Source organism: Lepisosteus platostomus, chromosome 1, assembly GCF_059453375.1.
Source record: "Lepisosteus platostomus isolate fLepPlt1 chromosome 1, fLepPlt1.hap1, whole genome shotgun sequence".
NCBI classification, from domain to species: Eukaryota; Metazoa; Chordata; class Actinopteri; order Semionotiformes; family Lepisosteidae; genus Lepisosteus; species Lepisosteus platostomus.
Window position 1 is genome coordinate 57067139 of NC_142611.1, and position 12032 is coordinate 57079170.

General features: G+C 33.6%; 1 protein-coding gene across 6 annotated transcripts in view; it reads right to left on the reverse strand.

Moving 5' to 3' along the window:
* Nucleotides 1–6740: 6740 nt before the first annotated feature.
* Nucleotides 6741–12032, reverse strand: part of ttc29 (tetratricopeptide repeat domain 29) — a 91810-nt gene continuing 86518 nt past the window's right edge. For all 6 annotated transcript variants that reach the window (XM_088633143.1, XM_088633145.1, XM_088633146.1 and 3 more), the window contains one exon: nucleotides 6741–6874. In XM_088633143.1, the coding sequence (XP_088489269.1) occupies nucleotide 6874 (1 nt within the window). In that variant the 3' untranslated portion in view covers nucleotides 6741–6873. The remainder of the gene's footprint in view (nucleotides 6875–12032) is intronic.

A 12032-nucleotide genomic window follows, 5' to 3' on the forward strand; every position in this document is an offset into this window, starting at 1 on the left:
TGCTAGAACTGGAATAGAAACCACCTCTCTATTCCTAAATGACAAAAAGTGGTTTTATGCAATGCTTTGTATTTTATTAATAACGTCCATTTAAATTCTAATACAGCTCTCTATTTTCTCCGAGGGAATGCTCAAGAGAGCTCAACACATAATTATTCTTAAAAATCATGTGCAACCAGAGGATTCAGGCTCACAGTGGTAAACTTGCAAGTTAATAAGTTTTATTGTGCCCAAATATTTTCCTAATGCTATTAAGGAGGTTATATCACGAGTCCCTGCTTTCTCAGAGGAATTATTTCATATCCTTAAACGCTGTTCCACGTATTATTTAATACTGAGCTAATTTCCCCGTGGCAATTGACGAGGGCCAGTCTGTTGTGTTTTGCCAATAGGTGTATGGACAGGGAAAACTCAATTACAGCTTGAGTTTGCTGGGAAGTTGGAACTTATTTAAACTGAACATAAGATTCAGGCATTACCTATTAGCCTATGGTAAGAGGTCTTTTGATAGTTAAACGTGTTAATTTAAACAACAACAACAACAACAACAACAACAACAACAACAACAACAACAACAACAACAAAAAACGTCATATATATGTTATGTTATTTTAACATTTTAATTGTGTCTGATTTTAAATGAAAAAGATTTTGTTTGAAATGTAGGCTAAACCTTGAATGCGCATTTATATATACAGTACAGGCTTTCGATTCCGAACCAATGGAGAACATTTATACATTTTTGGTGGGCCGCTACCACTTTAATCTAGGAATTGTGACATCATCTCACGTATATTTTTTAATCTTAGTTATTTAGATTAGTATAGAAGTACTGCATATCTAAAATTCTTGAAACATTTTATTGTATCTAAATAATGCATTAATGCTGTGTCAATTCAATTAATGCAATAGTTATTAAAATAGTATGTTGGTAACAAAAACAAGTTCAGAATACTCTACGATGTATAAACTGATATCCTTTTGAAAAATGCTTTGTGTGGGTCCTTTTTCATATGGTGCTTAGTCATGGTTTTACAGTAGGTCGAGCATTTAGTTAGCATAGAAAGTGTAGTTAGCATAGTTAGCACTTCATGAAAAAAAGGCTACAGTTCACTCAAAGTAGTGCAATGATGTCAAAAATGAGACTACATGAGTTCATGGTTTGGGCTTTTATCGCGTGAGCCCTTGTCATTAATGTTTTGGAGTTTTTTTTAAATGGTAGTTTAATTGATGCTATAACATATTGGTCAGCAGTCCTTCATTTGTTGTTTAAAAACCTTTTTTAGCAATGTTATTGTCTAAACATTATATTTTATATACATTTTATAAAGCAATGCAACGAACAGCACGTTGCCTGTCACAAGTGTACTGAATATTATTTGCATTTTAATGTCTCACGGTTTTTTAGTGTCCTGTAAGTCAAAACCTGAATTTTTGGGGGACCATAAATGGACACAAAAACAAAAGCACGTGTATGGCACACGCAAGAGGTATCAATAATTAAGCACTGCTTTTTTAAAGAAGACGTCTTACTAATGTTTTTTTTTATCTGTGTTAAAGCATCTTTCTTTAAGTGGGCTGCTACAAGTCTATCTGGACAAGACCTCAGGAATCGATTATTTTCAAAAAAAGGAAAAAGAGGAGCACAGCACACTTAAATCCGGAATAGATTTATTATAGACACATCCTTTGATGTAAAAGCTCATCTCATTTATATTTGTGCACATGTATAAACACATTTGCGTTTTATTAAACGTCAGTGTCTATTCCACCTGTAAGATTCATTATCAATAAAACATATGTTTAATAACTTAAAGAATCGAGTGAAGAATTATACAGCTATATTAGTGAAAATGAACAAAGTTTGGAGACTGGCCTAAACCTTTTAATGACAAACACGCAATTCTCAACATCATAACTTCAGAAACGGGACAATTCAAATAATTCAATGATCAGTTTACTGCCCTACAAACTGACATCTGTCACAACCTGACAAAACGACATAATATAGAAATTTCATATTTCAAATTTCATTGGTTACACTCTAAAACAGATTATATTAAATACAACAGTTTTACGTGCAGATGTATCGTACTGTAAGTCTATCGTAAACAGCACCACAAGCCTGTTTTCTAATGGATATTTTGCCAGACCTGTAAACCCCCTTGTTTTGTTTTCGTATTTTTATCATTGCTTCCAGTTTGAACGCAATATTTTACTTGACGTTTTGCTTAAAGTTGTATATTATTTTTGTTTTGAATGTTAAAGTTATTTACTTTTAAAAACGATCAAAAGTGCTACTACTTGCTCACAGACAATTTGTCAAATTAATATTTAATCTTATAAGCAGTAAAGCGTTTTACAAGCAAATACGCAAAGCATTCAGTCAATTATAATACACAACCCTCTTAAAAGCTTTTAACATTTTTCTCAGCTTTGGCTGCTAGATGCATCTTGATTTCCAAAACGCCTCTAGCACGTTTAGTATTTTATTAAAAATCATATATCCCATATTTCATTTTTCTCAGCTTTCGGTTCGTGGGAATAATGGATTTGAATTCCTGCTGCTCACCCTGCCTGTCCGTTCAGCAATCAAAAAAGGAGAATGGGCCTTGTCAAGTGTATCACTCTCCAGCACTTAAGCCTGGCCAATACAGAATAGCTTAAGTTTACTGCTCATTCCGCACGAATCCAACAACTTCATACATCTTTTGGAATCGAATAGTTTTCTATTACTTTGGTTGTTAGTGCTTTTGCATTACGTTTTTCAAAGCTGTGACGTGAAGTATGATTAAAAGTGCTCATCACATTCGAACGGAAGAAACTCATTACAACATTAAATTATCCGCTTCTGGTTTTCGAACACGCTTTTTTTTGCCTCACAGATTCGTACAACAGCTAAAAGGATTTACTTTGTTCGTTCCCAGATGCTGAGGCAGTGTTATAAATGAATCAGTTGTAATAAAGATTGGGCCTTTCGTATTAAGAACGCGGTATGGCTGTCTGTGGATGTATGTTCCTTCAGCTGTCAACCCTATTCTGCTGCAGATCTATTAATCATATCCACAAGGAGTGCCAACATGGCAGGGCTCTCTTCGCCTTTCAGTTTATACAGAACAGAATCATTTACATAAAGTCCTTAAGGCAAATAACTGTTGGGGGCTCTAATTTATATCTGATCGAAAATTAGCCGTCATTATGCGCTCCATTAGCAGCGTCTTTAATGTGCTTCTAAGCACCATTTGTCAAGCAGCTTGTTAATATCCTTCAAGTCTTTAAAGTTGAGAGCTCATTAAAGACTGTGTGCCCTGTTATTGATGCCATTTTAGACAAGAATCCTACAGAATAAGACTTGGAACTAAAAAGTCCCCCCCCATCAAATAGATTTTCATTTTATCAAAACAGAGCACAGTGATTCGACATTACATAGGCTTCTGTGGTTCAGGAAACAGTAGTCTGTATCGCACTTATACAGTACTGCCATTTTAAATGCAGTCTTTTGTCTGGTGATTTTGAATGCCGAAGATGATAGGCGACTCGGTTTGTGAAATAAACAGAACTCTGTTAAAATTGCTTGTGTGGGCGTGGATGTTTCTGTGTGCACGATCATTAAACGATGATTGTGCTAAGCTTTCGGGGGTAAGCTTCGGATCGGTTTTTTGGTTAAGTTCATTTGAGAAACCATATCACTGATGCAGTATTAGTGATTTCAGTCGCTCCAGCAGACAAAAAACAAAAAAGTCGCCCCAAAAGTCACTTAGCATTAGTATTCAGTGATGTAAAAGGAAGAAATTCATTTTTTCCTTTAAAGACCAATCAATTTAGATAAAGCGACTAACCATTTGACGACGACTTCTCTGTAAACCTAAAAGAAATAACTGCGACAGCCAACATATAGTATGCAGTATCTATAGAACCACATAATTTAAAGGGAAAATATATGCCCATAGGTCCATATCAGATAACTAAGGAAACAAATGTTTGGTCCAAGCAAATAAATATTAGTAGTACAGGAGATACTGTAAAGATCTAAACATACTTGGCGTCGGGGGGTGGGGTGGTATTGTCAATAGGAATAGTTTTATTATGTAAGAGGTCATGTGACACCTGATCATGATCTGTAGCTTATAATTACAAGCCACATATTTAGCGCCAGTAGGTGGGGGTTGTATTTTTATTATTGGTTAAAACCCGGTGTCCTTAGTTTTTCTGCTGATTCCTCCAGGCTAAAGCAATAAAGGGAGTAATTAGAATGCTAAAGACAGATGTAAATAAAAGGAATGAGACAGTGGTGACAGATGAGTCGGCTGGGTCAGACTCTCATCAAGAAACCCAGTTGGTAGCAAATGACAAGGCTGTTCGTGCCAGTGGCCTAAGGCTACACTACTACAAACTATAGGCACAATGGGCTAGATTAGCTCCATAGCACTGCAACACCAGCACCAAAAAGTAATTTTAAGCTGTCTTTAAGGTTGATAAAATTTGTTTAATGTTAATTGTTATATAAATTATAATGCCCCCAGATTAAAATTATTAGGGGTGAAATTGTTTACCTTAAGACCAAATACAAGAACAGTGATATGAAATGAATTATTTAATCAAACTCAGTGATTGAATCAAGAGCTTTCCTGTATGGTGTTGATTGGTGCTTTTATAATAATAAGTGATCAACATTATGAGTTATAACTGTGGAATAATGTTAGTGAAAACTTGATTTAAAGTTGTTTTTTAAGTGAAGGCAAATCTGATTAATTGCTACATACATTTCAATCTCGCAGTAAAAAATATTCTTTAATAACATTTACGCTATACCTGTTTCAAATTTAAATATAATCTCAGAAAAATTAAAAAAATATTCTGTGAATTTGAAGTTTTTTAAGTTAGATGGAAATTAATTAAAGTATATATATTTTTTAATTTAAAGCACTAAATTAAACCTTTTGACCTTTCCATACATATATTCATCTAAATATACTAATCCAGGACACCTATTGTAAAAACTGTTTGTAGGACAAGAGATGGAGGAACCTAATGAGTAAAGTTTTTAAATGATGTTGTGGTTCTGTTGTTGGTGGTCAGAGTTGCATTATGATGTCATCATTCAAATCCCATTGTGGTCTTTCTCTTCCTCTGACTCATATAGCTTCTGTATGAAAAAAACAACAACATTTAGAAGCCCTTGTAAATAAGGCACTTTGGTCCCATGGGTTCTTATACTGGGTGAAAAGCCGAACTGCACTGAACCTAAACTAAACACATTTCTTCCAAGTCAAGAACAACAACACTTTTGTTTTGTTCCTGTGTCTCCAACATCTCCATATTTGAAATAAATCTTGTTAAGGTGCAATACATTTAATTTAGCTTTTGCCAAAGCAGACCTATGGAAGTTACCATCAACCTTTAATATACATTCAGACAGCTCAATTTTATGCATTCATTTCAAGAGGATCAGAGACACCAATGTGACATTTAGTGAGACCTCGGTTGAACAGTATTAGTGATTATACATGTTCAGTTTAGAAACATGAATGAAAAATGAATATTCGGTAATAATCAAACTGACCTACAGATATTTTTCTGTGTACAATTTTTTTACTTGAGCTGTGGTTCTGGTTTATTGCAACAACAACAGTAATAACAAGAATAATACAGTACTGGGGTTATGAACATTGTTTTCTCTGCCTATTTCATCAATAGAATTGTTGTGCTCACTGTTGCTACACTGAAAAGGAATATAGCCTGTATATACAGTAGATCAGGTTAAGGTACCTTGTATCTATATGCTAAATCTTACAAAGTTCAAGAAAGTAAACTTGAGATTGTAGGAAAAAACAAAACAGCTATATAACTGACTAATGTGTGCAATTACTGTATGAATGTCAAATATGCAGTTAAAGACATAAATGTATATGAAGTTCTTAATATTTTCAACCTCTGGTAAAATCAGCAATTGAGGTTTTGTTTTTAGTATAGAGAAAAAGATCTTACAAGATGTGGGCAGATGATCACAGGGATTATATATTGTCTTTCGTATCAAGAATATATCATACATCAGGCACAGTTTTGTGAATATTGACTTATGTTTGAGAATCCTCTATATGGCATCAGTTGTATGCAGTAAGAACACAAGAACAGGATAAAATATGGGAAAACGCAAAAAATGCAAAAAAGTATGTATTATCAGGAGAAATGTCAGTTAAATAAATGTAGTACCATGAATACCAATTCCAATTAATGACCTAATTGCCATATCAATTGAATTTAATTGATTTAAATAATTGAAAATGCACGAATTGAATTTAATTGATTATAATTATTGAAAATGCATTCATTGTGAGTCATTAGACATTTAAGATTTAAATTGAAATGCAACATTAACTTAAATCTGAGTAACAAAATTGAAGACCTTAAATATATATTTTGATTAATTGGATTTCATCTATATTTTATGAAGGTAATTTTAATTTTTGTAATTGTATTCCTAAACCATAACTTAGAGCTTATTTAAAAACACAATATGTTTTATCAATGAAAACAAACATTGAAACAAAAAATGATAATATATTTTCTCATGAACTGTATACCTTTCGAAATATTCCATTCCAGTGAAATCTGGAAAAATGGGAGCAAAAGTAGTATTCTTCTCTTATGTTAACAATAATCTGGTGATATTATTGTTGAGACAACTGTAGCATACTGAAGTCTTTTCAAAAATGGAAGGTAAAGAATAAACAATCATGGAGACCGACAGAGGCGTTTATTTATCTGATTCTTTCTGATCTTTTGTGACTAATGAGGTGCTCACTGGTGGTTCTCCTATTCTGTATCATCTGTAGTTGATCCTTTCGGTTTTTCCTTGCCTCCTTTTTTCTTTCTGTTAAAAACAGAAATCAGAGAATTATAACTGCTGACAAAAAGTGCACAATGAAACATGCAGCCTTTATTAACTAAAGCCTAAGGTATAAAATTATTGCCTCAACTCGGTGTCTAAAAACTGTATAGAGGAAGTAATAATCCCCTTAACTAGGCAATTAAATGGTGTTATTGATGCAGTTTTCCACAGAACACCCTGGTACGAACACTGCTCAAGTTTGCTAAACAAAAATATTCCTGGGGTTAAAATAAATAGAAATGGTTATATTATTGCCTTACCAATGCTTTAAAAAGCAAAAGTCAAACATTACACTTCAAGGCTGAACACAGAAAACAATTGTGACACGACGACAGAAAAACCTTTAACGGGAAAAAAAGAACTTCATTACTAAATGGACTAATTTTTTGTAAGATTGTAGCAATAAATTAATGTTTATACCACACTAATATTGGCAAAATAAACTATATCTGGAACAAAAATATAAACAGATATTTCAGAACATTATTTGTTTTTTAATTTTATGTGCATTGTGAAAATGACTGAAGTTCTGCTTTAAACCTTAATATTTTTTGAAAATATAAGTTTGAATACAAATACACCACACCATCACTTTCAATAACCACTTATCCAATTCAGGATCACAGTGGCCTAGAGTCTATCCCATGAAGCACTGGGCGCAAGGAGGGGTACACCCTGGACAGGATGCCAGTCCATCGCAGAGCACAAGCAGAAACACAAACACTCACACTCACACCAAGACCAGTTTCACAAAAGCCAATTACCCAACTAGTATAGTACTGTATGTCTACCCAGAGGAAACCCATGTGAACATGGGGAAAACATGCAAACTCAACGTGGACCAGACCCCGGGAATTGAACCCAAGGCTCCAGCACAGCAAGACAGCAATGCTCAACACTTGGCCTCCCCACTGTAATCATGGTTCCCCACTATAATCATTTTACTGGAAATAAATTCTTATTACAAATGGGTAAATTCTAGCAGTTTTTATTCAGAATCTGTTTAGGAATTTAATAATTTTTGCAATAGTCCTCTAATCTACTAGTTTAAATATTGATGTGTCAAAACATACACTATAAGAACTCAGAAGAGGTAAGTACGATCATCATAGAGTCTTTACTAAGAACAGAGTACCTCATCACAAGGATTAAAGTACGTTTCTGTATCATTGGAGGAAAAGTTTCTAATGAATGAAAATGTTTGATAAAATGTTTCTTTCTACAGTACAGTATGTGCTATTTTAATTGTGTCATAGTATTTCTTACTTGTTGAACCGTATAGAATAGTTCAACTTCAAACGTAGTGACAAGCAGTTTTACTTTAATTATTTTTAAAGTTCTCCTCATGGTCATTATGCAGAAAATGCAAAGTTTTTTTATGCGTGGAGCCTACCTAGAAGCATGCTGTACAATAGTTTTACTTAAAAAAAGAAGAGACAAAATGGCTATGCCCATGATTAGTTCATGTAGGTAACTGCGTCAGCATGCGTAGGCTGCAAAGGAGCAGGTAAAGGTTTATTCCATGCTGAAAAGAGAAGAAAAGAAACACAACGTTTCGACTGTGGAGCCACAGGCCAAGGAGCATATGACAATGATTGTCAAGGTTAAAATTACCTTTGGCAGTTACAGAAGTGCAAAGGATTATGCCTGCACATAAAAATAAAAACATGAAACAGGGCAATCTTGCCAACTTCCCTTGTATAATAAGGTGCCTAAAGTGCATACACTGTGGGAAAGAAGAAAGCAGATCGGCTATTGGAATTGTCAAATTCCATTTCCAATATGGCAGAGACCATATACAGTAGACCATATTAACATCAGAGTGGAGACAGGTTACCACCTCGTCCTCATTATCGTGCTCCATGGGAAACATTCTGCAACAGGGACACCTTGTGACCAGGATATGGTTTGATTCATTTTGACTTCTAATTTTGTGACAGTCAATCAGAACAGCTTACTTTCTTCTTTTTAACTGTAACTGAGACACTGCCAGTTGTCTAAAAAACTATTCTTACTCCATGAGCCGATAAGGGTTTAATATGAGGGTTCAGACGGTTCAGACATTGTACTCAGAGGTCTAGCTTAGATTGTACTGTAATACACAGAATATAGTGGAATATTGTTTAATTAATCCCAGTGATAGACTGGCATTTCATCCAGTGGGAAGACATGCTCTGTTGTTAACTCTACAGAAACCAGCAAGAACTCTGACAAGACGAACCACTGTGGCTCTGGTATGTACTTTACCTTTTTATAATGCTGTAATAATCTCTCTCTGTTATCTTATGATTTTATTTCCTCTTGAAAACATCTAAAATCTTTTTTCGTAAAAAAACACTTTCAGTTTGTTTTATCACATTTATTCAAATTGAATGACAGAGAACTGGCAGCAGCTCAATGCAAAAAAAAAAGTGGAAATGTCCCTGGTTGTATTAATTTGCCTGGCCTGTTTTCTCTGCCTTTTCACTGAACTGAACTCAAGAATGGGCTCTAAACAATGGCCATTTATACATACAGCTATCAGTAATTTATACAATGAGCATACAATTGAACAACACTTTGTCTGAACTGGCTCCTTAAATAACCTTAGTATTATTTTTATGAAAGGTTTTTGAGTTAGGTTATACACTATCATTTGCTTTAAATTTAAATACAGTTATCAAATAAGTGATCTGAATACCCCTAAAATGGACAGACATACATGGGTTTATAATATAAGAATGGAAATAACTGCCACAACAGTTATTACTGCTAATAAATAATATTTCTAGAAAAATAAAAAAAAACTACTTAGTCTCACAATAGCTGTTATTAAAACTTTTTGTTACATAAGCACTAGACATTTAGTTAGCATATTTAAAGTTTTTGGTTTTCAAACTGAATGATTTTGACGTCACTTTTTAAAACTCTCAAATAGCAAAAGCAGTATGACTGACTTTATTTTGTTGCTCTGTAGGTGAAGTATTTCTGCTTTTCTCTGGTGAAGGGAGGAAGGAAAAATGCTAAATGCTATGCTAAGTTAAAGACTGCCTTTCCTAAAACAAATTTCAACAATGTTGTGTAAAACAGAATATTAGCTTATTGAATACATAAAAGATAAGGGCCAAACTCATTTCTGTGATGAAATTAACAGTCATTTTAAAGATTGAAACTGTACATCATACTTTCAGCTGTATTTATACAATAGCAGACACTCTATCAAAAATAACTAACCATTAACTATTTTATAAGATCAATGCTAAAAATTCTGAATTACGGGATAATTTAAGAGCTACTACAATGTTTATATAGTGAAAATACTCCAGCTAAATAAAGCAACTTATAGACTTACAAACTTCTAACAATTAATCTCTCTTCAGTGCAGTCTTAAAATAATTTTTTTCTTCCATAGAACATGTACTTCTGGGTTACACAATCATAATGATATGAGTATGATGACACAAAGTAAAAGCTTTTAAAATTTTGTTAACCAGCCAGAGTAGTAATAATATAAACCTCACAAAAAAGAAGAAAATTTAACTGAACTGTGTTCTAATAAATATAACAGTTTGTGTTTGGAAAGAAGTGGATCTTGTCCTTATTTCTGTTGATGAAATACAAACACCTACAGTTTTTTAAAACAATTTTACCAAGAAAAACATTTGTTGAATTTTTTCTAAGGAAACTGTCACAATTGGATGTTGCCAACCTAAAAACAGACAACATAAGGGTGGAAGAGGTATGATCAAAAATGATTTTTTGTTTTGCTGGACTATATGGAGAAAAAAGTACTGAACCTTTTTATGAAACTCTGCTTCAATTAAATGATGACATCTGCTTCACCAAGTGTGAATCATTGACAAAAAGTAAACCAAATGGAAACAGTTCATTTTGCCCAGTCTGCTTGCTTGTTTGTAGCTAATCAAAAGCACAACTGTTAAGAAGGGGCTTTTATTTTCATCTTCTCCTACTTTCCTCCTACTTTCCACTTGTGACTCAATGTCCTAAACTGATTGCTGAGCTGTCTCTTGGATTGACATCACCAATACCTTAGTGGATTCTTAAATATTTTTGTTGTGAGACCTGTTAGATTTTATTAATTCCTTCATCTAAATGTCTTATTGTGAAAGGGGACATAATCAACTGAAATGGGAGCAAAAAATCTTATTTGCAAATATTTTTCCTTTCATTTTCTACACATTTTTAGAGAAACAGTTACGTTTATAGCATTATGAGCATTCAATTTAAACTGTTAATATGAGGCTTCTATTACTATAATTACTTTTCATATTCAAAGTAGGTGTGAAAAAACTATGGACCTATTTATTTAATATCCACTGAGTGAAAGTCTAAACTGAATGAGGAAGAACAAATAAGAGGAGGGCAACATTGTCTCAGCAAAATTCTTCAAATACTTATATTACATGTTGCTGAAGAAATTACTTCTGAATAGTCATTGCAAAGGTTGATTATCTTGGTATATCATTTAGCTGGCCGCTGCAGGCTATTATTGCATTAAAGATGCAGACCCTGTACTGTCAGAAGCCTGACCGAGTGATGCTGAAAGGCTGTGCTTCCTGTTAACCTATGCAAAATGATTCATACGGACATAAAGAAATGTTAACGATTCCAAAAGACCTCCATTAGGAATAATTTCTTGAAGTTGATGGGAAAAGTTGCATTTCACTGAGATACCTTCTGTGCCATATAAAGGTGAGCATATCTGTACTTACAAAAACCAGTTTAGCTTATGACGTAATTTAGATATGTTGGAAAAAGAAGCATCTAAGTAATCCCTGTCTGTCTAAGTGCCCTGAAACAATTATGATGGGGCATGCTATATAGAAATGATATTTCACATGCTTGACAGGGACGAGTGAGCTCTACACTCCTGATCTCACTCTCAATGGTGCAGAAAGGAATATGGCAACTGCTAAAAGCACTTGCTAGTTAAAAAAAACAACAATCCATTTCCAACAAAATCACAAATAAAAATATAATTATTAATGCATTACTTTTTAAATCATCATAGCATTTCGCTATATTAAGAACCGTTTGAAAAGCAGCAAATTCTACTGGTATACATATTTGTGTATATACTGTATATGTACATTTTCCTCTGAACATCATTTTTAATAAAAATCAAAACAATGGTAAAAAC